General features: G+C 40.8%; 1 protein-coding gene across 9 annotated transcripts in view; it reads right to left on the reverse strand.

Annotated features, from left to right (window-relative positions):
• Positions 1-25893, reverse strand: part of ELAVL4 (ELAV like RNA binding protein 4) — a gene marked incomplete at both ends in the record, with an annotated part of 83609 nt that overhangs the window by 41004 nt on the left and 16712 nt on the right. For 8 of the 9 annotated variants that reach the window (XM_080921698.1, XM_080921701.1, XM_080921699.1 and 5 more), the window contains one exon: positions 3195-3435. In XM_080921698.1, coding sequence (XP_080777824.1) covers positions 3195-3435 — 241 coding nt within the window. Of the gene's footprint in view, positions 1-3194; positions 3436-24983; positions 25014-25893 lie in introns of those variants that run through there. The other variant, XM_080921700.1, reaches the window with a different exon arrangement.

Genomic DNA, 25893 nt, shown 5'->3' on the forward strand with positions numbered 1-25893 from the left:
AAAGATGCAGGTTGAATTATGTCCCCAGTGGATGACAAATATTGTTATCCATGCTTCCCTTCATACACAGGAGTCTTGTTTAAGGGCACGGTGCATTAGGTATGCTCTCCAGAGGGCAGCCAGCAGCCTCTCCTTGAAAGAACATAGTGTTGCTTTGGGTTATGGGGAGGGGATTAGCTGTCTTCCTTGCACATACTCCAGAATAAAATCAAGTTTTAGGTGATTCCTGAGCTCACAGAGGATAGCCATGCTGTCTGGAGAAGTTACTTAGCCCAGCTTCGGTTTCTTTCTAAGAAAACGGAAGCCATACTCTCTGGTGAGGATGTGAGCTATGTCCACGTGTTCTAACATGAGAAATCAGTAAGGACAGACAACCAAGAGTCAGTCAATCTATGGATCTGAACTTAGTCTCTCCTAAGGAGTGGCCTGGGGCTGGGAAATCTTAATCTTAAATTCTTATCTTTTTTCACTCCCCTCCCCCAATCCTCCCACTGGATATTTAGAACTTCTTGTAAACTTCACAGGATCGAGATGCATTGGGATCTGTAGGAGGTGTTGGAGGAAAAGGGGGGACTGGCATGTTAAAATTCAGGGCAACAAAAATACCTATGATGTCATTTACCCTGACTTCTGGACCTGCTGCAGCCTTTGCACTTGCCCTGTGTGAGGCTTCGCTCCTGCTGACCTGTGTTCTGGCTGAACTCCACAGCAGGCCCTCTGAGGGTCTGAGAGTGATTCTCATCCTTCCTACCTCCCTGCAGCCCCATCTCTCCCTCCTTCTCTGACTTTTAGTGTAGCCAATTAAACCTGAACAACGGGCGGATGGAGGAAATGTGCTGCATCTATGGAATGGTACAGCAGGGACCAGTTTCACTGTTAATTTAAAATGCTAGAATTAATTAGGTAGTGTAAATGAAGAATTTAATAAGCACTCTTTACAACCATAAGTTCTACTTTTATTAAATACTGCTACCAAATGAGGGCAAATAACTCTGGTCTTCCTATATTTCCCTGCCTCCTTCCCATAAGTTCTCTACAAATATGTTTTTCCCCCTGAAATAAAAAATACATAATTATAAATTTATGCCCAAATCATATTTCAGCCTCGAACCCATAAGCCTCGTCTTTAAGGCCAGATGCTGCTGTATGTCATTGCTTGCGCTTGATAGGATGCTAAACAACACAGAGTTGACAATTTTGGTTTTGTATACCAAATTAAAGGCTGTCTTCGAAGCTGTCACTCCTATTCAAATCCACTCGGTGAACTACCGAATTAGCATTCTTTCAGTAAAGGAATCTGCTTGTTTAAACATGTGTCTTCAGAAAACAAGGAACAACACCATGAATCAGTACTTAAAAAAAAAAAAAAAAAAAAAAAAAACCTCACTACCATTCTGAGGGAACTCTCCTGCAAAGGTGATTAGTAATACCCACTCACTAATGTAGCCTGCAGAATCCCTATTTAGAATGTAAGGCAAAACCAAAAATACATTTTCTATATAGGAGTGGGAGGAAGAATCATATGGTTAACTGATTTTAATTTGGTTTGAATTATCATCCCATTATGTAAAGATTATTCAAGGAATCTAAACATCGGCTTTATGAAAGTACAGGCATTTTTGTTAAAGTATAGAAGATACACGTGGGTAAGAGCCAGAAAGCCTGGGCTCATTAGGGAGGCTGGGTATCAGCTGTCCATCTCGACCACACTCCTTTAAGGATACTAGCTATATCTTCATAAATAGCACTCTCCACGGACTAAAGACTTGTATCCAATAGTCATCCTATTGGTGTGATACAGCCAGTCTCTCAGCTCATCCTTACAAAACACTCTTAAGATAAGTATCATTTCTTAATTTTACAGCTAAAGAAATTGTGTTGGGGGAACGCGAGACTTACAATGTGGCAAATAGTGATTATTTCAAGGGGGAACGTTTATGTGGGCATCAGAAGAGTAAAAGAATGTATTTATTTGTATGTACATGTATACATTGTAGCATCTGATTTAAAAGGGGGAATGGTGTCTTATCCTGATCAAATCACAGATCTTCATTTTTCCTTATGCAAGCCAGTTGCCTGTCAGTTAAACTGACACAGCAGTCAACGTTCAGGACTGGCAAGGACTCGAGGTTGATGTGCATGGCTGCAGGAGGGCGCTCTCTCTGTAGCGGCTTCACTGCTCTCATTACGCAGCTCATTCATTTTTTTAAGCCAAAGATTCTCACTTCCAATAAGATTATAGTGAACCTCCCCTAACAGGCATAGGGTAATTGTCTGACAAAAAAAAAAAAAAAAATTAAAACCCCAATTATTGAGGTCATGTGGGGATAAGAGCATTGATTTGTTTTTAAGTACAAGGTCAAGAAGAAAGTGATTAATTAAAGACCGTCTTCAAAATGAACAAATATATGAGATAAAATATCTCCCATACATATTTTCAATAAGCATCTCTCTTCTTCTGCAGAGTATTTACATTCTGGAATTATCTGCTATCTTTGGGACCTGCTCGTCTCAGAGACAAAGAGCAATTATGTCATCCTTCTACTTGGCCCCCTTTAAAACACTTGTCGTGACATATGGGAGAAAACTAGGCACAAACCAAATGTCTGAGAACAGAAGAAAGGAATAAAAGCAGCGTGGAGCACAGGGGAGGAGAGACAGAAGGCATAACTCAGGACCAAAGTGCAAAGGAAGAGCTAGGGACATGACTCAGCTGGTAGAACACTTGCCCAGCTTCCATAAAACCAGGCACGGAAGTACATGCCTGTAATTGCTGTCAGAACGTAGAGACATACTCAGCTATCTAGTTAGTTCGAGGTTAGCCTGGAATGCAGGAGACCCTGTCTTAAAAAAAAATAGCGGCTGCTGATCAAGAATAAATGAGTATAAAACCAAAGGCTCATTTCATATAAAGGTGAAAAAGCTTCCTCTGCTTCCCAGTCTTTTCAGCCTGGGGGGGGGGGGCATCCTGTGGTGTACATGTGTATACATGGTGTGAATTTATGTCCTGCACGCATACAATCCTTACATGCAGGATATGTGGCGTAGGTGCTCAGATGCACTGTCTCTCTCTCTCTCTCTCTCTCTCTCTCTCTCTCACACACACACACACACACGCACACACACACACACACACACACACACTGTGTTTGAGGTCTGCTGTGAATCCCTAGCCTGAATGTTCAGGAGCATACCTGTAATTTTGTCTCTCACGAGTTTGCAGGATTCGATTTCACCAATGCTCCCAAAGAGACTCCTGAATTCCTCTTGGGTCATATTCTGGGGTAAGTAGTTGACGATGAGGTTGGTTTTGCTGTCGTCTGTGGCAGCGCCTGTCTGCATGGGAGAAGGACAGTTTCTGTTGTTGCTGGAGGGTCCATTGCTTGTATTGGATGTCGGTCCATTTGACACCTGAGGCTCCATGGTGCTAATTATCTAAATAAAACAATAAGTATTTTGAAATCTCAGAAGACACAAAGTCTGTTTCTAGATTTTGTTTGCTGAAAAAAAAGAGAACAAGATGAGGCAAGATGGAGCAGAGAGACTGGGCTGTGAACACAGCCAATTTAGAAGCATGGTTTTAACTAGGATGTTAAGTTCCCCTTGCTATTTTTAGACCAGCCCTTTGATTTTGAACACAGACTAGAATGCAGTGGGAAATCTCCCATTATTTTGTTAATGAAAAGCTAATTCCTGTTTTCATTACACAATCACTCTCAGAAATGTATACTTAAGCCACACCAAATTATAATTAAAATGTAAAGTAATAATCATGATTAAAATTATAGTTTCATTAAAGCTGAAAAAGCTAAATATAGGGGACTAAACTCACAAGATCAAATACAGTACCTGTTTATTAACTATCTCAGAAAATAAAATGACATTAAATTAAGCAGGGCTGTTCCATATGGGAAGGCCTTAAGAGTTTCACTGGTGTTTTAAGCACTGATCAAATTTCTGTTTTCATGGCTGTATTTGGGAAAGATGCAAAGTCATCTAATTAAAAAAAATTAAACCATTCTGTTACTATTTTTCCTGGGATACCTAATAATACAAATAAAAACACATTTAAAACGAAATTGTTTCTCTTCTAGACTTTCATCTTTGATCTAGCATAGCCAATTGCTCTGACTTATTACTCAAATAAAATTTTCTCTTAATATAAATATTTGTTTAAATATTTAATTAAAGATATGTGAACTATCTCAAGAAGCATGCAAGAAAAAAAAAAAAAAAAAAAAAGAGTCCCTATCCTTAGGAGCACAGAGGCCACAGAAAAAAGACTACTAGTAGGGTGACAGATATTTAATCATTCCAGCTTACATCTAGTGGCTGTAGGAATGTGGGGCAGTATCCGGGTCTACACCCAGGTTTTTTGGCCCCAAATAGAGACCACCAGTATCCTCCTTATAGCTGACCATATTATTGTTCCCTAGTTAACTGTGTTGATTATGATTTTGTCAACTTGACACAAACCCGAATCATAGGGGAAGAGGGAACATCAATTAAAAAAAGATTAAGAGATTGCTTGTAGACAAACCTGTGGGGGCATTTCTTGGTTAATGATTGATGTAGGAGACCACTATAATTGGTGCCACCCCTCGAAGAGGTCCTGGGGTGTATAAGAAAGTAAACTAAGCAATATGGGATGAGCAAGTCAGAAAGCAGTGTCCTGCTATAGTTTCTGCCTCAGTTCCTGCCTCCCGGTTTCTGCCTTAAGTTCCTGTCTTGGCTTCCCTCACTGGACTGTGATCTAGGATATAAAAGCAAATAAACCGTTTCCTCCCCACGTTGCTTTTGACCATGGTCTTATCACAGAAACAGAAACCTAGCAAAGAAATTTTCCATTGTGATATAGGTTTTATTACCTTTGGGATTGTCATCAGTTACTGGAGACCATGCTCTGCCATGCACAAGCTCTGAGATGTCTGGCAAAAGGGAACAATGACACCTGCCTTGTGAAGTGATGGGAAGAGAGGTGGCATTCATACAGCTGCTGAACAGTGGTGAAACAACTTCAGTTAGTTGATAGTTACTAATGTCACTCTGCTTGTCACCTCATGGGTCTTCTCTTACTGAGTCTTATTAAAGGTCAAGGTACATATTCTAGTATGTTCTATACCTCAGCACTTAGAAAAGCCAGGGACAGATGACGTGATAACCCATCCCTTCAAATGATTACTGTTTGAGTGCCAACAAAACATTTTTGCTAAACATTTTCATGGAATATAACAAATATGTCAAAAATATTAAGGCTACAATTCGAGTGTTTACTAAATGAACAGACCTAGATAACCATGGAACATGATTAGAATGACAAGAATCCTCTTCTCCTGCCTGTTATTTAAATCAGCCGCACCAAAATAACCACGATTCTAACTTCCAGTCTATAGACTGTATATATCCCCTTTCAAACTTCATATACATAATAGTGCCATATGCATTCCTTTGTGGCTTGTCACGTATCTGAAGTGGCATCTGTGTTCTTACCATTCTTCACTGTTACAGAACATTCTATTGCATGGAGATAACACATTCTATTTATCTATGGGTGAAAATCTAGGCTGCTTCTACTTCTGATCTAATGACAATGAGCATTAGGCACATGTCTTCTGGTGTATCTATACACATTTCTAGGATTCCAATTCTGGGGTCATAAGGGACATGCATGATAAGTCTTAATGGATACTGCCATTGGGTTCTTAAGGTGCGTATACCAATTTAACATTCTTGTCAGCAGAGAATGATACTTTGTTCCACATTCATTTTAATATTTGGTGGTTTTTAAAATAAAGTTCCGTTTTTATTAAATTTGCCAGCTGAAGCAGAGTGGTCTGGTAAAAAAGAATGATTCTTTCCTTTATTGTTGTTTTTAATCATAGCAATTTGAACATTGCTGCTAAGATAATTTTGATGATGATGATGATGTATCTATACACATATATGAAGCCCAGGATAACCTTCAGTTTAGGATCCTTTGGCATTTAGGTTCCCAAATGCAGAGATTAAAGGCTTGAGTCATGTAATATTTGGTTAGAATTTTAAAATTTTATTTTATTGTGTGTGTGTGTGTGTGTGTGTGTGTGTGTTTAGGCATGCATGTGCACGCATACCATGACATAATGTAGAAGTCAGATGATAACCTACAGGAGTTGGTTCTCTCCTTACTAGGTTCCTGGGATTACATTCAGGTTTTTAAGCTTGGTGGCGAGTGCCTTGACATGGTGTGGCATCTTCCCCACACAGGGTTTTCCTTCTGTCAAAGTGCCTTAAAATTCTAGTTCTGTCCCTTATTGGCCATGCGATCTCAGGTGGGTTACTTCATCGCTTTGAGCCTCATATGCTCTTGCTGAGCTGGATTGAAGGCCAGCATGCACTGCTGCCTTTAGAACGAGAGTTCTCGTTAATGGGTATCTGGAGCACACAGTGCCTAGAGGCATCACAACTATCACTTCTCCCCAAGTCCAGCACAGGTGAGTGCTCCTTCATTTCCTCCTTTGATAGTTACATATGGGAAATGAAACCGAAAGGAGAACATGGGAGTCTTGAAAAGAGCCAAGGAAATAAAGCAGACTGAAGAAGATAGAGAGTATCTAAGTTTCTTTATCATCATGTAAGTAATTTAAGTGCTTCTCACATCACCAGAACTTCCTTCTTGGTCTCACATCAACTATAGGATCTGAGAAAACTCGTCCAGACCACAAAAGGCTTCTGAGAAGGCTTTTAACTGAAGCTGTCCTCAGGACAAGTGATGAGAACAATACCTAGAAAGTGGCTTTGCCCTTGAGACCAGGGTTTAGGAAAAGAGCCAGGGCTTTCTGGGGGTGGGGGTGGGGCATGCTAACGGAGATGAAGTCTCAGGGCATCAGCAGCACTCCTGGCTGGGAGGTAGCTTTCTCCTGAACTGTGTGAGTCTGTGATGTGTGTCCATTTACTGTGTTTTTCTATTCCTCTTTATGTCCCAGATAACAAACACAGGAAACACTGCCGAGTCAGCAATGAACTTCAAAACCAGAATTTATCCATTTAGGAGGTCTCTCTGACAGAACCTCAAGCTCACCATCTTTTGAATTTTGTTTTAATGATATCCCACAGAACTTTAGGCTAACCAGCTTTTGAGTTTTTTTAGACGATACCCCACATTTCAAATGCCCTCTCCAAATCTGTTACACAATCTACAGCCTCCCTTTCTTGCAAATCACCTTTCTCACGTTAGCCTTCTTAGACCAACACCAAAGACAACAAAAGACAGCCTGGATCACAGAAGCTTTTCTGCTGCTAATGATATAATGTAAGTCACACTGAAGCATTCTAAGAGACATCTAGCAGGTTCATCTTTCATTTGCTAAATGCTCATCTCACAGACAGACATGTGGTGAAAGCATTTGCCCATGTGAACTTCTGGCAGGTAAAGCTGTTCCAGGGAGGTCTAGGAGGCAGCAAGTCTACACGGAGTAATTCAGTTCCATCTCCAGCTTCTACATTTCCTCACACCCTATGCAGGCTTCCTGATTTATGTCAGTTCCCAGAACTGAGCCCTCTCTATATATCAATCAACCCCAATTGAACCCTAACTTTTGAAAAGGTGCCATGAAATGCAGCGAGTTCACCACTGAGCTACTTCCACAGGCAACATGTAGCTTTAAATTAGGTCATGTCATTTTTGTGTGCTAGATACACTAAACAGTTATTCTTTGTGTGTTCAGAAGAACCGATGAAAATACATGTGCACATAGAAAACACACACACACACACACACACACACAGAGAGAGAGAGAGAGAGAGAGAGAGAGAGAGAAGGCTGAGAAACTGTTGGAGATGTGTTGAATAGATCATGTTAAGAGATCCCTCACTGGTGTTAACGATATATTCCAGGATGCATCACAGGATAACAAAAACATTCAGAAATGTAAAATGTCAGCATTGAGCCTGGCATCTGAATGAATGAGGAAGATTTTAAAAGCATTCCCTGGAAATAAGAGAGGTTGCTAAGCGAGACGGATGCTAACAGCATGATTACGGCGCTGTGGCATTTTAAGGTTATTAAAGAGAGGACAACTGTTCTCCACTTTGGGAAATGGACCAGAAGTAAAGAAAACACATTTGGTGGGAAGCCCATCCTCAAATGAGCACAGAAGCTGGCTAGGCGAAACCAAAACACCTGCTTCCATAGGCAAACACCTCTGATATTCTAACAGTACTGTTTTTTTATTGCAAATAAATATATCACTTCCTCAATACTCACATGTACTTTAATTTCAAAGCTGACCAGACTCCAAACCCCTAAAGTGCCCTCCTTTCCTCTTCTGAATGGCAATTAAGAGCAGAATTACTGTCAGCACCCAGGATAGAGCTTTGAGGTGGTTCAGTTGACTTCAAACTCTAATGGTTGTACAAAGCACCGCATTAAGTCTTTTATGTTCCTGTGATATATTTTAAGAAACATTATACAGGCAGAAATTTTCAGGGATAAACTATCAGAACAGTGCACAATAACGTAGGCACTCAAATCCTGCCATTGAAAATGTCGATGGTTTGAGTGACTAATTGCTTACACTCAACACATTAACCTCACCCCTCCCATTACTCTCTTCTGCAAAATATATAACAAAAGCAACAGGGAAGGCCTCAGCCATGCAGCTGTCAGATCATCACCAGGAAAGGAAGGAGCAGACTGCACAAGCCTCTTTCTGGAGATACTCCCAGACTTGGTGGTGGTGGTAGTGAGGATGGATATTGTCTCTGCCCTTCATGGTACCCCTGTTGCTGTCATACAGAGTATTTATATCTGCCTATAGTTCTACTTCCCAACCATGACATAATCGTATGCATATAAAAAGGGTTTCTTTCTATTGTGGCTAGATCTGGATATGTTGGATGAACAGAGATTGATGCCTGGCGTGCCAGGCTCAGAGGTAGGGCCTGGCATATGCAAATAAAGTCAAGAAGCAGGCACCACTGAGTCCATGAGGTGGCTACCCAACAGCTAGCAGAGAATATTAGTGACCACAAGGCCAGAGTCAAAAGACTGGGAACCAGACAAAGGAAAGGACTGACTCAAGGTTATGCTCCTACGTAAAGTGAGAGACGGGACTGGAATCCCTGGCTACAGATCAATCCAATTGCTTACTCTTTTGACAATGAAGGGATAGCCATTTGAACGAAGACTTGCTTCTTTTTGTCTGCGGTACTGAGAGGGGCATATTCTAGCAATGCACTTGAATAGAGGAACAGAGACTTAGCTAACTCCAGGCTTCTCTGGGTGTAGCAATCTACTGCTCACAAAGAGCAGTGATGACTGAAACTCTACAGTCCACAGAACAGAGATAGCATCCCTTGCTTATTACAATATCTACATGCTATATGCAGAACAAGGCTTGATAATAGGTAGGCTGTTCATAAAAGATGGTTGAATGAATGAATGAAAGTCCTCATGTATCCAATCGCTTCCTAGATCCCTCAAACAACCTGTAAAACATAGCAACCCGTGTTAAATATCATATATATATATGTATACACACATATATAATTTTAACACAAGTTGTTTTTATAATCTGCATTTAAAACAATAGCAAAATGTATGCTTAGTATACAATAGATGCTTAATAAAATGCTTAATAAGATTCCTATTCTAGCCCATATATATTTACTATAGTTTTATTTTTTATAGTAAATATATATTTATATATAGTATTTATATAAAATATTGAAATTATATTTATAAGCATACATAGCCAGAAATCCATCATCTTTATTATTTTTAGGGATATAACTAAGTTATATCAAGTAAATTCATATTGTTCTATCATCACAATCTATCTTCAAAATCATTTTTTTTCCTTGCAAATCTGAAACTGTGTTTATTATACAGTAACTCCACAATCCCCGACCTCTAGGTCCTGGAAACCACTATTCTAGAGACTACAACTCTACTTTTTTATCTCAATCTTACATTCATTCAAGCAGAGGATTGAACTTTTGCTTCACATGGATATAGCAGAGAACCTGTTGAATGCCCTGGTCTTTCCTCCCTAGAAAGCCAATCTATTCTTGTCACTAGGCTGAAAGCTCTCAAATTGAGCCTTCCTATTTAGTCCTTCTGACAATCTCTCGGTCCTTCTGTGCAGCAAAAGCACGTTTCCCGCCCTACCCCCTTAAAATTTTTATTACATTTAGTGTGTGTGCATATGTGCATTTGAGAGAAAGCAAGAGGGAGGGAGGGAGGGAGAGAGGCAGGGTGGGAAGGACAGAGGGAGGGAGAGACTTGGTTCTCTTAACCACATGGGACCTGGGGATTGGACTCAAGTTATGAAGCCTGGTGACATGGTGTCTTTACCGGCTGATGCACCTTGCCAGTCCAATGCTTCTCTCTGAACTTCCTGACTAGGCAAGCTTAAAAGCCAGTCCTGTTTTCTCCATTTATTGTCTTACCCCTTGGTCCTATATACCAAGGCAGGTGAGAATAGTTGGCTAAAAAACTGGGATCATGGAGCACTCATGGTCCTAACTGGGTCCCCTTCATACCCTTGCTCCAACCTTCCTTAATTAATCATGAGGGAGAAAGGAGAACCTGAAATTCCCCGACATCCTTTGCTCTTATTGGTATGAAAAGGATAACCTGCTCTCACAGAACTTTCACCCGATTCCTGGCTTGGTAACTCCTCTTCAGGTATAATTAATGGCGATGTCAATATTATTAGAGTGGACAGGAAGAAAGAAAAAAAAAACCTAGGAAGCGAGATTAGGAGTTAGACCAGAAAAACTAAGAGTAGCAATGTAATCTCAGGGTAAAATGTTTTCTTCCTTTCTAAACCATTCTTTTAATAAATTTTCTTGCTTTTAGAATTAATTCACTCATTGACCAAGCAAACATCTTTCTTTTCCCCTGAAGGACTAAAACATCTGAAGAGAAAGTGTACTCTTATCCATGGGAGTCCCCGAAGCCTATTAGGCAAGGTCACCGTAAAATTCTAAAAGATTACTTAAGAACTAAAGGTACTTCTGGTCCCTTTAATATTCTTTTCCTTGAGTTCATGAATTCTTTCTACATCGTCAATCTTTCATATGACTTTAAATTGTTCACTTTGGGGAAAAAAATCTTTCTTTTCATAGTTCAGGACAGTCACTCTTCGATAGTGCACAGTCCCCTCATCAATCTTGCCAGCTGTCTCATATTGTGTCCTCGTTCCAATGTTGTCCATAAAAATGGCAGCCAGACTATAAATTACTGTTGTATTCCTATATTTTAACTCAGTTTACACTTTCACGATTTCCTTCATGAGGCAAGTAAAAGGTTACAGATTTACATTACAGGACCCCGTCCTGACTTAGAACTCACTACCATCATTCATCTTGCTCTGGCCCCTGTCTGCCATCAGTGTGTGCCCAGCAGTCCCTGGCTTCTGGCTTACAGGTGGAGGTGTGGTCTCACCATTCGACATATGCAAAAGAATCAAAAGGAAAGAACCATGGAAGGTCACAAGATTATAATGTTCCTTTTGAGCCTCTCTAAATGTCAGCAGTTCCAGAAACTAGGAAGATGCTTAAGAAATGTTCCAACTGCAGCCATGTCTCAGTGTACACATCCAAGGCATATGCGTAGATCTTGTTAAATATTACCACCAATATCCAAAGGTCCTCTTTTACCACAGCATAAGGACTTTTTGAAAATTTATATATAAAAGCTAACCCTTATGTAACAGAGCAAGCGTTCCCAAGAGCATGAAGAATAATGTTTACCAAGGGCAGTCACTGAATCGAACCATTAAAGAAATAGATTTAAATTATTCATGAGAACAAAAATAAAAGTCCTAATTCTTTTTGTAGGCATTTCTCTCTTAACCCTTTTAAAACTCTGACATACAGATGTAAGACTCTCATGGGACAGCCTCAACTGTCCCATCTCACCTGCTTTTCAAATGTCTGAAAAACAAATTTCCAAAGTTAGAAAGCTGCATAGCAGGTGTTGTGTTCCTGAAGACAGACATTATTTTAGGAACGAGTCCTTACTCCTGCTCCTTTAAAGCTGTTTAGAAATACCCACACAGCTTCTCCAATTTCATCTTTCTTTACGGTTGGTTTTCTCAACTCAAAGTCCCTGCTCTCTGCTGCTTTTTACTTTTTAAATGTCTTTCCTCCAACTCCTGTGTTAGGGTTTCTCTGAGTAAGTAGCCCTGGCTGTCCTGGAACTAGCTCTGTAGACCAGGTTGGTCTCCCACTTACAGAGATCTGCCAGCCTCTGCCTCCCAAGTACTGGGATTAAAGGTGCACCACCCCCACCCCCAGCATCCTCTCTACTATTTTTTCATTCAGCTCTAATTGGTTCCAGTCCCTTCAGGTTAGTATATATTTTTTAAATTTAATTGTATTTTAAATGCAACAACTTGGTATGAGTCAGTGGTGAAGGGACAGACGCTATTACTGGTGCACAAGAAGGGCTGAGATAAATGGTCTGAACTCCTTCAGGTAAAGAAAACTCTGGAACAGATTTTCTCAGGTAAAATCCCAGGTGACACAAAGACCATCCTGGTCCAGGGCACCTGGTTGAAGGCTGCATTCTGGTCCCCTCACACCATTCATATCAAGTGTGTGTAGAGTCTGCTGGAAGGTAAACAGAAAGCTCTAGAAAAAAAATTAATTACAACCAGGAAAAAGTCTGACAGCTTACTAATACCTTCAAGTAGATGCACAAATATCCAGAAAGACCTATTTACTCTAGGAGGTTAGGGGGCAGTAAATTCTCAGCATATTCCTGAAACAAGTGTATTCAGTTCATTGAAGGTTTCCCAAACGGTACCACAAGCCAGTGCATTGTTCTAGGACTTGAGGAAACAGCAGACAAACAACTAATCTGGTCTGTCTACTCAGAGTTCAAGCAGAAAAAAGTGGGTAGGCAAGTAATTACTTCTAATCAACCGTAGACATCTCTTTATCTTAAGCAATCCCTCCCAGAGCTTCTCTGCTGACTCCTATCCTCGACCACAGCAACTACATTCCACGAGTTCTATGCTGTTCTGATACACGGCAGCTTCCCCCTAGTCCTGTTGGAAATGCCTTGTCCTAAACAAAAGACTGTTTGTAATGAGGAGGGAAACTCAGGGCGCCATTCCTTCGAAAGTGTGTCTTCTTTGCTGGAGAAGACCTAGCAGATGAGGTAGGCAGGGCTTAACAAACAATGGAGAAAAACCAAAACCCGCAGACATCGCTAGAGAGAACAAGAAGCATTAATACTTAAAGCAGAAGGCCAGCGTTGTAGGAACAGCATCATCAAACTTTAATTTCTCTTAGGCATTATCCTTAAATTCACAGAAATCTAAGTTTTTAATCTTCCCCAGACACACCATACAGTTTTTCTCTCCTAAATAAACCCTGTTTTCCTTTTATCTTACAGTTTTCTCCAGATCTTTACTCAGAGCCTAAAATGACTTCTCGGGGTGTCCATCTTGGTGATGTTGGTCAAACTTGTATGTGTTTGATTTTAAGACTTTGATGACCAATTCATCAGAGCTGAGGGGCAGGGCAATTGTCAAGGTCATCAGAGAGATGAGAGAAACTTCTTTAACCCCTGCTCTTCCCCACCCCACCCCACCCCAGTCGATCTTTCCAAAAGGGCCAGGAAACAAAGAAAATCTCAAATTGGAAAACTAGGAAGAATGTTTTTTCTTAAACCTCTAATAGACTTTTTTTGTTTATTTAAAAAAAAACAAATATTTTCATTGTAATATAAATATAATTTGGTGAAGAAGCCCAAGCTTTCTGTAAAAACCATTAGGTCTAATGTATATATTAGATTCCACTGGGATGTGTGTGTGTGTGTGTGTATGTGTGTGTGTGTGTGTATGTTGCTGAAATACACACACACATTTCACCGGAAACAAATGTCTTTCCTTCTCTTCCCATCCCACTCACTAAGCCCTTTAGAACCCTGATATTTAATGTGGATAAAATAATCCAAATGTATAATGATAAGCTATGGGTACCTGTTGGGATGGGGACTGGTTGTGATAGTAAATATGTTATTTTCATCTTTCACACAAAGGGTAGCTAATGAATCATTTGAGAAACTGCCCACAGACTGATTAAGTCGGATTTATCTTCTGATTAAATGCATAAGCAATAGCCAATGGCACAATTCATGTAAACATAAGTGTTGTATATTTATAAACCACCTAGCTTGTGGCTCAGAGTGAACAAAATCACCGAGACTTAGCTTTAAAAAGCCAGCTGCCTTATTTCCAAATTTAAAATTTGTGTTTGTGATCTGATTAAGAATTTCAGAAATCAATGTAGAAATTATATTTTATCTTAAAAAACGAACGCTATCGTCTTAATACAGACGGTGGGTGTGAGGATGAGGAGGAGAACGAAGGGGAACAGAAGGAGTTCGGCTCTAGAAAAATCTCAGAGAATAAGCTTCTCTTTTTCAAGGGAAACTATAAAATGCCAACAACTCTTCCACGTGTGCCATTCCAAAGACAGAAGACAGCTGACTTTAGAACAGCTGGAGCTAGAACAGAGCCAGTAAGTGAAAGGAAGGGTTCTCAGCATCTTCATGTATGTGTGCGTGGTTACGGAAAACTGTATCCATAGTCAATTCACACTGCTGTCTACATGCTCATTAGTGAAGATGAGTTGTATTGGAACAGGCTGGTCTGAGATTAGTGACCTCTCCAGCCTCTTCGATGCTGAGATGGTAAACAGGTGGTACCATGCTCACATGCACCCTCCCTTCTGCTCCCCTCCTGTCTTCTCCCCTCCCCTCTCTTAGAGTTTCTGACTTAAGTGGACTGGGTTGGACATTATCCCCCTGCACATTCTCTGGGAAGGTTGAGCTGGAGGACTGAATCCCATCCCATCAAATCGTCCCTTGTGGGCTTGTAGCCCCAGGCTGGAGGAAGCATGCCTTTGAATGTTTTGTGTGCAACACCTTCACAGTGGTAAAGACACGCTCTAGGGTTGCCTCAGCCAGGCCTGAGTGTAACGAAATGCTCTTCCTCATCATGAGAAGTCAAAGCTGCCACAATCTTTTTGTATGTTATGTTTCTATTTTTGGATGTCAAAAGTATACCCCATAAGGCATACAAAAGAAAACAGCAAACCAAGGGCCTGATGAGTTAGGTGGTTGCTGGTTAAATAACTTATTGAATATTTTTAGGAACAGCATTCTACAATTGTTAAGATTATGTTTATAGTGGGGTTTTGTAACATGAGAAAATAGGTTTGATTCGTGTAGAGTAGAAAAAGAAGTGAAAAAAGTCTGTCTCAATGATGTAAACATTCATAGACTAGGAGAGAAATAAATATACTAAGTAGGATTACAGGCGATGGTTATACTTATCAGTATTTTCATTTTCCAACATTTGCCTTGTTTTTGTATCTGAAAGGAAGTTATAAAAAAATATTGGAGCCACAAAGCTAAAAGTTGTTCCTCCTCTCTAGAGCCGAAGGCTCACCCTGTTCCTACACTAGAGGCCATAGCTCAGTCTCTCCTTTACCTAAATCAGCATGAATTAGTGAGGTCACAGCCTCACACCTGCCTCCGTGCTGTGCTGGGCAGCAGCCTTCATGAGTTCAGTGAGGAGAGAAGACAGGAGAGAAGATGATTGATAAGAAGCCCGCTCCCTGGATCAGGGATTGGAAAGCTTCGGCTGACAAACTCTGATATTATGAACATTCTGCACTTGGACAAGAGCCCCCACTTTTCTTAATTACATGGTTTGAGCAGGAGCCTGCTTTAGGATCTGCCCAATCATACAACAGCCATTTATTTTTCCCAACTGCAGCTGCCAAAATTTCCCTGATCTCTGTTTTGTGCCCCATCTTCAAGGACATCTTGTGAATGTATGACGCTGTCAAGGGGCACTCTACACCACGCTTTTAAAGGCCTGTTCCTCCAACTAGAGGTCTTCTCGGTCCATTATTTATTAAAAAGTCCACAGACAAGAAGCAAAATGGGGAAGAAAAAAGCCATCAAGATATATCTGTCTGCTTTGAGGTGAATTCTTTATTCTGACAGAAAGTCACCGATATTCCCAGTCCTCAGTGTGATGGGCTCTTTTTGGTTTGAAGTACCAAGTAGAGTCATTTTGGGGATATTCCAAATATGCTATCAGGAAAACAAGTGCTAAATCTGCACTCCCTTGAGTGTAAAGAACATAGGACCTCACTGAGAACTTCTGTGCACACCTGTAGTACTAGCACCCAGGAGGGTGAGGCCACACAGTGAGAACTTGTCTCAAAATCCTAATAAACACATCACTAATTAAATCATGAACCTTGCTTCAGAATTTGCCTTTGGAATTTTTATCCTCTCTGCCTAATTCACTTGCAATGTATTTCATGGTTTGTCCCATGAAAATGAATTTTTGATAATAGAGAATAAACTTAATATTTTTCTCTTCGCAAACTGTTTTCTGTTTTCAAAATATGCTTTGAATCAGCACTAATTGGAATTTTTTAAAAAATTCATCAACAATAAGACTTTTAAAACACATTAAAATCTCAAAGCATCATTATTCATAAGATCTTTTCAGGACTGAATTACTATGCCTCTAGAAAATAGTTGTCATGATTCTCACAAGTGAAATAGGTACTGAGAAGAACAGAGTTTGTGGAATACAGTATCTTGTCCTTTGAGATCACAGCCACAGGGCAAATCTACTTGATAAATTCTTCCAACTCTGGACGTGTTCTTCTTATCTCAGAATAAAACAAAGCAAGACAAACAACAACAACAAAAAGGCAAAGTCTAACAAAATATGTGGAATCTCTTGTCAAATTTTACATCTGAAAGGAGCATTTGAAAGCAAGTTATAAACCACAACTGAATGCTTACATTATAGCACTGTGTTCAAATACCCCTTCCCCACAACGAAGGTTAGCTCTTAAAAACAGAACAAACAAAAACAGCCCAAGCAACAGAAGCCACCCTAGTTGCTGTCACATGTACAAGTTCGTTCAAGAGGCCAGAAACTAGTCTGTTAAATGCTAGGAATGAGAAGGAGAAAAGAGTTCCTGCTTGCAAGGAAGTAAATAAATATGTAAATGAGTAATTAGCATACAAAGTCATAGATGGAGTGATGGAGACTGTCCTTGCCCAGAACACAGAAAATTCTTAATAGATGGAGATCTTGTAATGCTGATTCAAACGTTCTTTGGGGTCACCCAGGAGAAATGTTTAGTCGCATGGGCCCTTCCAGTGAGAGCATCACTGGATTCAGGGAAGTGACGAACTGGTAACTACCGTCCTTATGCACATGGCTTCACTCCAATCTCGCACAAAGTCGCAAAGTGGCTATTGACATTTTCCCCATTTACAGATACAGAAGTGTGGTCACACTTCACATGATGGAAAAATGAAACCCTGGTTAATGTCCACAGTTTACTGCAGTGCCCAGTGTCACTGCAACTAGAACCCAGTTCTGAAAAATCCTGCCTCCTTTCCTATACCTCTGAGGAAAGTTCCCAAGGGTTAGAAAAGCCAAATACTCTAATGTGAGTAAGACAATCTAGCCAGCATATCTGCTGTCTAGTATTAGTTGGGAATACTGCTGACAAGATGAATCTTACGGGAAGGATAGGGATCATAATTCTTCGTGGTATGATGAGAAAAATGCAGGAGTTGGAGTTGATTTGACCTGGGTTTGAAAACCTGAGCCGGCCTTGACCTTGATTTAGCTCCTTAAATGCACTCATCTGAAAGACGCAAACGAATCTATCAGCCCCGTGAAAATTAAAAATAACAACTAGAAGGCACCTGGTCCAGAGCTTGGCACACAACAAGCCCTCAACAGTCATTTATTCCCCCTGTCCAAACCATAACATACTAAAAGTGTGCTCACAGAACATGCTCCAGGTGACAAAGGGCGCTAACCTGAACGTTGGTAAGATTTGCCTGCGGTATTTAGGACCTGAATCAGAAAAGAGCATTTTAGACCTCACTGCCTATCACCTAAGCTGGCGGCTACATCCCTCATCCTCACATCGCTTTGCAAACCTTCACTGAGTTCTCATGATAAACGTTAGGCAGCAAGATACACAGCAAAGGTGGGAGGTTAAGAGAAAGCCACAGAATGAATAATGAAAGTACATTTTGATATTTACCAACATAATTTCTGGCACTCTTTTGCCCTTTCAAAAAAGCCTCTGCGGCGGATAGACTTGGGTGTTTTAAATACAAATAAACCCAGTCATTGCTATTTCCGGTTTCTTCTAAAGACAGGCTCAGACATTCATGGGGAGTTTCAGAACACTGCCACAGGGTGCTCTGCACACTGAAAACCGAAGGTCTCTGAAGTTTCTGCACAGAGATGAGCAGGTGTCCTGTCCTCTAAGAGCACTGCTCTCGAACCCCGAGGGAGCAGTCACACTGACAGAGCACTTGGACAGTGGACCTTCCAGGGTGCGTCCAGGAAAGTACGGTGTGGACAGCAGAGAACACAGCAAGTGCTAGTTCCCCCGGAAGAAATGGGCTTGGTCCCCATAGAACTCCCACTTAGAAAAGAATTCATTGAATTACACTCATGCATGTTACTGCCTTCAATCTGCCATGATCCTTAGAGCTGGGTTCAGCCTGCCTTACTGAGGCCAAGTGGAAAGCAAACCTCTTTACCCTGTTCAGATGGTACAGAGCAGGGGTTGGATGTCCCATCACTGATTCCGTCTTTCTTCTTTATCTACATGTCCCATACACCGTGGAGAGCACGTTGAGGTGACAGCCTTCTGCACCCTCTGGTAGCTGGCTATGAGAAACCGGCACAGTTTGCTCCGCACTGCACTGTTCACTCTGAGACCATCTACTGTCCCTGACACCGTGCTTGACACGACATCCCCCGTGCTCTCTGCACAGCTCAAACCTTCATCCCTTATACACACTCCATTCTTACCACATTCCCGTCTTCACAACTAGACTGTGAGCTCCTTGATGGTGGCGATGCCACTGACTTATTTGCAACCCCAGAGACTAGTGGAGATCTATTGTAGAGTCTGGGCTCCGTTGGTAGCATCCACAGATGAAAGACTTGTTAGGTCCTCATCTGCTTCCCACAGCCAAAGCTGCTCTCCTTGCTCTTCTCCACCACTCTGCTCTGCTGTAAACCCCTCCTTTATCTGTCCTCTTTAGGATCAATTTAAAGATAGGAGCACCTCATCCTTTAAAATATACTGGCCTTTGCCGATGTGCTGAGTAACTGCTTTCAGATGAACCCAAAAGACTGCATTTAAGTCCGTGGGCCTTCCACTCTCAGGGTTAGGCCATTTAACTCATACCTGTATTCCTTCTACCTTTGATCTACTCTGTCTCAGTCCCAAACTCATGGTTTAGGGAATCCATTTTTATTATTGGTTGGAATTTGGCTGCCAAATTCCTCTAGTACCTTCTGGAAGCTAAGAACCCATGAAGCATTTCCACTCATAAGAGGTATTGTTTTGCTGTTTTTCATCATGGTATTGATATCCTAGGTTGACTTGGAACTCTTCATCCTCCTGCCTTGGTCTCCTAAAAGGCTGGTCTTGCAGTCACATTCCAACATAGCTGCTTTGCAGGTTCTACAAGTCAGTCAAGTCAAAGAAAAACCTAGTGGGAGCACTTAGCGTTTTCCTGCACAGTCATTAGATCTGAGCATGCCGAGATGGTGTTTATTTTTAAGTACATGAATGAAAACATACTTGTACAATAGCTCTACATCTTTTCAGTTAAAACCTATTCACATATTTACGAATTGTTTATTCTAGAGCCCAACAGTTAACATGAACATTAGAGCTGGACTATGCTCCGTGCATTTGGACAAGCCAATTAACCATTCCGCTTTGGTTATCTCAAGTGCAATAAGAAACATATTAATAAGATAATGCTGACATAGTTCATATGAGTATGGCAGAGATGATGTGAATTATTACTGTTGGATAACCAAGCTCCACAGCATTTGATCCCTCCTGAATGCCCGCTAGAGTTCAGTCTAGAGGGTAACAGAAAAGTCTGCAACTAGAGTTTCAAAATGCCATGAAGCAAGAGTCACTATTTTCTGCAGTATGTCCCTTCCATGCCTCTAGACAAGTGCCAGCAGAATTGCAATCTCAGTTTTACCTGACTATTGTCATTTCTTAGAACTCCCTGGATTCTGCTCTGACCCACACAGCTTCAGGTACCTCCTGGCTTCTCTGGTGGCTACCACTCCACAGGTCCAAAATATTTAGGGAGCCACCTTACTTTTTATCCTGTGGAGTTACTGATAGACAGGTGCTTCTTAAAAGTAAGGTGTGAATTTTGGACAAATTCTTGTCCTCTGCATACGATACACAGAATCCAACCATCACACACTGAAGGAACAAATAAGCAGTGGCCTGTTCAAGAGGAAGGGGCAGATGTTCACAGAGGAAGTCCCCCTTTCCTCCCAAATACCAGCCTCCTGGCATGCCGAAGAACATGTGGTTCTATATTTTAAAGTCCTTTTCTCCATTCTTCCTGATCTGTTTATTTGGGATGAACATAGGTATTAAGATCAAAATAAATGTGAACCAGTGGCCAACAAGGTAAAATAAATTCCAGGAGAATCACAGTTCTAATATGATTAGAGGGAGGAAGTATTTAGGACTTTATCTAGGGCTCTGCATGAGAAGTATGCTGGCAAATGCTCGGGCAATTATGCTTTTCTTGCCTTTGTTTGAGGGAGAGCTGTTTTCCTAAGGTAGTTTTAAGTTTACATACTGTTAAATGAGAAGGGCGGGGCTGTGAGATGAGAGTAAACCATGCCTTCCTCCCTCTCAGAAACTCAACGCATGGAATAGGGTACGCAAGACAAGGTGATTTAAAAGTCAGCAAGACTCATGTCTATACTTTAAAATGAAAGTTCTCTGCTTGTTCACACTGGAATGTCAAATAGACTTATCTGTAATCCTAGTAATAAGGAGCTCATACTTTTGACTTATAAAAATAAAACCACCCCTTCTTTCCAGACCCCCTCCATTTAAAAGGAAATAGTGAATTTACTGTAAGAACAGAACTCCGAAATCTTACAACATTTCAGAGTCCAGCACCCTTCTATCATATACTTTTCTTCACACAGCCTTCATACAGGTTTTCAAGGGCTTGTGACCCCAAGAAGATGGAGATAGCACAGCTTCAGCTGTGGTAGAGACTGGTGATTTCAGTCTCTAGCCTGCTGATTTGAAGCAAATCTGGTCTTATTTTCCTTTGGCATCCACAATCCTTTCAGAGATGAGATAGCCCTGGTTTTGAGATTACCTACTCTGTTCTTTGAAAGCTGTGGGTTGGGATATAGCGCTCATATTTCAATTTAAAACTCTCCTTGTGAGTCCTGAAGTAAATGACCAATACCTAAAATGCACACCCAGGGGAGACTGAACTAGTTTTGAAATCTTTCTTTATTAACTGCTTGCTGAACGCCAAACTCTGAATCAGGGTTTATACAAATCCTAATTTAATTAGTCAGTAGTCATTTAAACAAACCTCTGGTGTATTATGTCACATTTTATAGACATAAGGAAATCAAGGCTCAGACAAGTTAGTGACTTTGACAGGAGCACAGCACACCAGGTGGGTAAGGAATAAGAGCCTCGTTTCCTAGAGCTCCAAAGGGGATGCCTTTCTTCAGTACACTGCTCTTATAGCAATGACTCAGTGCTGTATAGAATGCTACATCATCAGCCGACTACAGGAACCCCGTGGAGATATCATAGGCTTCCTTGACAAGATAACCTGGTTGAGGCTGTCCTTAGCTGGATGAATAGATAAAACACTGTGACTTTTTTGGGGTATATATCACATTTCACTGCCAAATAAAAGACAACAAAAGGAGCCTATTCCCAATTGGCTGGGAATATTTATGAGTTGGCCTATTTATGAGTTCTCTATGTCATGTTTCCCTGAAACCCAGACATGTTAACCTAGTTGTTTATTTTCCTTCTACAGTCTAGAGATGGCACCTTGCCCCTAGTACAGCTGGTCCCTACCCCAATCAGAAACTGGACATATGAAGCTCTCTCTGTCTTTCAGAACAGGCATTGCTGACTCCCACTTACCCGGTAGGATCACGGCATTGGCTGAACTATGGTGTCCTCAACTGATGTATGGGAGCCACAACATACTGTGTATCCCATTAGTTATTTCCTTTCATAAAAACGTATCATGTCATTATGAAATATATTTCATCACATGATATATAGTAACAGATACTGAGACCTATTTTCTTACTCTATGATTGCCTTTCCCTCTAAAACAAAAGCTCCAGAAGGGCAGAGACTGGTCTGGATGACTGTCGTTGCCTCCAGCACCGAGAACAGTGTCACATATAGCAGGCGTTTAGCAAATATTCGAAGAATGGGTTACAAATTAACTTGCATGATAATAATAATGATGATGATATCTATTATCATTTTGTATGCTAAGCCCTGTCTCAAGTTCTCAACACACACTGACACACCAAATGTTAAAGAATCTAGTTTACAGATAAATGACTCAGTCATGGATAAGGAAATAGCTTGTCTAAGGCTGCAATTGACAAAGTAAGGGTTTGAACTCATGCATTTTAGATCAAAAGTCCCTACTAATAACCACTAGGATAAATTCCTGTGTTACTTCTTACCTTTGAAAGGATGAAAAATACAAAATGGAAAAGAGCACGTGGGTTTTGGAATTCAACAGACACGGATGAGGCGTCTAAATTCAAAGGCGTCTTGAATTCTAAGTCTGACATGTCCTAGCCTGTGACCTTATACATGGTGCTCTTTCTTCTAAGTGGGGAAAATACCCACCTCTGAGACTTGTTATACGATTGGATACAATAACCTAAAAACATTTCTTTTTTTTCCTCTTTAAATCCTTGTCTACACACTGCAAAGGGCCGCCATTATTGTTCTTTGTCACCGTGAGGGGCGTGGCGCAGAGAACAAGTGACTTGAAGGAGTCTAATAGAAAGCAGAATTACTGAGGTAGTATAGGTGAGTCAGGGTGATCAGGAAAAGATTCACATAAATAGGTACTCTCAAAAGTTACAAGAAGTGTGGTTGGTGAGTAATAGCAGCGTCACAACTCAACTTCAGAATGAACGGCTTTGAGTCCAAATAGGCAGCTCAGTAACTGACTCTGTGGTGTGGAAGAACAAGGTCATGGATGGCATTTACTGAGGTGCCTCCTGGGCAAAGTGCGTGCTGGAAGCCTTACCAGGCTAGCAGGAAACCTTGTGAAAAAAGGTGAGAGAGCAGAAGGAGACTGCAACTCATATGCAGAGAGATCTGTCTGCATAGCTAAGAAACAGCAGGGTGCGCTCTCACAGTGAGTACAGGCGGGAGGCAGAGAGAGAGAGAGAGAGAGAGAGAGAGAGAGAGAGAGAGAGAGAGAGAGAGAGAGAGAGAGAGAGAGAGAGAGAGAGAGAGATGCATGATGGGAGACTTAGTAGAAGCGCTGTGCCAGGCCACAGAGAGCCTCCTGGGCCAAGCTTGAGAAAGCAGGACTTACCCCTGAACCACAAAACATGAAGTAACCATTCTAGAGACCATCCCAACTGCTTATAGCAAACAAATGGCTTCTCCCCGATGTATAAACAAAGCACACTCAGAAAAAGAATCAGTTTTTTGTTTGTTTGTTTGAGGATCACAGCCGAATCCTCTTCTGTGTTCTATTTTTGTCCTGAATAGAGCAGAGGCATTTTCAGCACCAGCATATCACTACCCCATGATGCTGGTCCCCCTTTGTGCTGCAAAGCCATTTTTAAGTAAATTGTGCTCAGCAAATGTTACTTTTCCCTTCTCCAGCACAGTACCCTGAACAACCCGGTAAATATTTGCTGAGTTGGGCTGGATTTATTCAGTAACTATGGTATAAAGAGCAATGTGCCAATAGACAGGGCTAAGACCCAAAGGCAAAGGGGACAAAAGAGATGGATAGTGCAACACTGTTGCCTCAATAAACCTGAAATGCAAATAAAATGCAAATGAAGCACTAGAGGAAGGCAATACACATACCCCAAGGAAAATCACAGGGTGCTGCGTTCTCTGCCTGAATCCTACCTTTTAGTGCCATAGGGACACACAACTCCCTGCAGGCAGAAGACTATGTGCCTTTACTCAATTTGCAAATCTGTAAACTGAGGCTTGGGGACTAATATGACTTGCGGGTATAAGGCTGGTGAGTGACACAGTAAAAACTAGCAACATAGTCATTATTACTATTATTATTTTAAACTCCACCCCTGACATGTTTTCTAAGTGCTACCAGAGGGTTTTTTATTTTCACACTATGAGGAAAAATGTACTTTCTGGTTGGATAGAACTCAAAGCTTACAATTTGAGTTCTCAAACTCAGATTGGGTGTCTTTTACTGTCAGTTTTAGGAGCTGCGAAACACTGGCTTCAGGACTAATGACTATGGTCACATGGCAGGTACAGACATCTACACAGTGAGGCACAGTCACAAAATCTGTAGTGATACTATGACTTAAAGGTTCACTAGCATTCTCTTCCCAATTCCTAGGCCAGAATTAGCCCAGCTACAATGCAATCCAACGAATCTTTCTGAACGTCTACTATCAGGTACTTTGCTCTCAATACTTTCAAAATAAAACACTCTATGGCTTTCCTAATGGCAGTTCATAAATCCTCAATAGGAGAGACAAACTGAGCTAGCTGTCTCTGTAGAGTAACTGTCCACGCACAGTAGGCATTTCAATATGTCTTCATGAAGTCAAACAGCTCCCTGGTTTATCAATACTGGTTTCTCGCCGATGCACTGTATAAAAATGACACCTCAATGGATTTTATCACTAAGAGATAAAATTGAATTAATTCTATTTTATATACTAAGAAACTGAAACTCAGAAAAGTTAGGTGATTTGGGCTAAACATCCTCCTGTAAATTTAAACAGAGTCAAGACTCTCAAGTCTTCTAATTATAGGTAGGTTCTTTATGGAAAAAAATTATGATAGCTTAAAGTAACTCTATAAACACTTATCAAGAACCTTCTACATACCAGACATTGAAATAAGAGAGCATTTGGCATGATCTTTTGTCTCCAAGCTGAAAAGATAAAAAGTGAAATGAGATGATGCACAACCTGGAAGACTTTAAGTGGCTTCTTTTCCTTTTGCTCCCCACACTCTGTCATCTTCCCTCTGACCGTTTATCTCACAAAATGACCATGGCTTCTCAATTTGCAAATCTGTAAACAGTACCTAAACTCCTTTAATGCTTATTTCCTTATGATATCAAATAAACTTCATATTCTTCCTCCTGTTGACTTGGTTTACAGGGATTAAATTGCAGGGCCAGAAAGCATCTTTAGAGAGTCGTGAAGTTCTGAAATACACTAGCTGAGTAAAGACATCTTGGTCTTGCAAAAATGACCAGAAAATAAGCATATTCTAACCCAAGGTACCAATTCAGTGTTAAAAACCACACCACAATGCTCAAATCGTCTTAGCTGGTAGCTTCTGCCTCTAAAGCTTTATCTTTACACATTGTTGCATTCACTGGAGCATTCTTACTAAAGCAAGTTCTGTAAGTTTCTGTCTTCATGCTTTTACATGTACTATTCTGTTCACAAGAAATCCCCTTTTCTTCCCATTTGTCCATCTGTAGGGGTTTCCTGGAATTTAGTCCATGAAATCTTGTCTCCTTTCCCCAACAAAAACAGATGTTTCCTTCTTGTGTGCAGTGTAGCTCCTCTGTCCATTCATGGTCTATACCCAGCCTGATACCATTTATTCACTGTATTAGGCTATTCTAAGAGACATCTGCAACATGGCTTTCCATGTAGTAGATATGCAATATTTGTTTGCTTATTCTACAATTAAAATTTCAGTCTAGAGAAGGAATTACCTTTGTTTCCCCCAAGAAATGTTAATTTCTGGGGAAGGCAAACATGTTCCCAGAGACTTAGG

This window comes from Micromys minutus, assembly GCF_963924665.1.
Source record: "Micromys minutus genome assembly, chromosome: 9".
In the NCBI taxonomy this organism is placed as follows: Eukaryota; Metazoa; Chordata; class Mammalia; order Rodentia; family Muridae; genus Micromys; species Micromys minutus.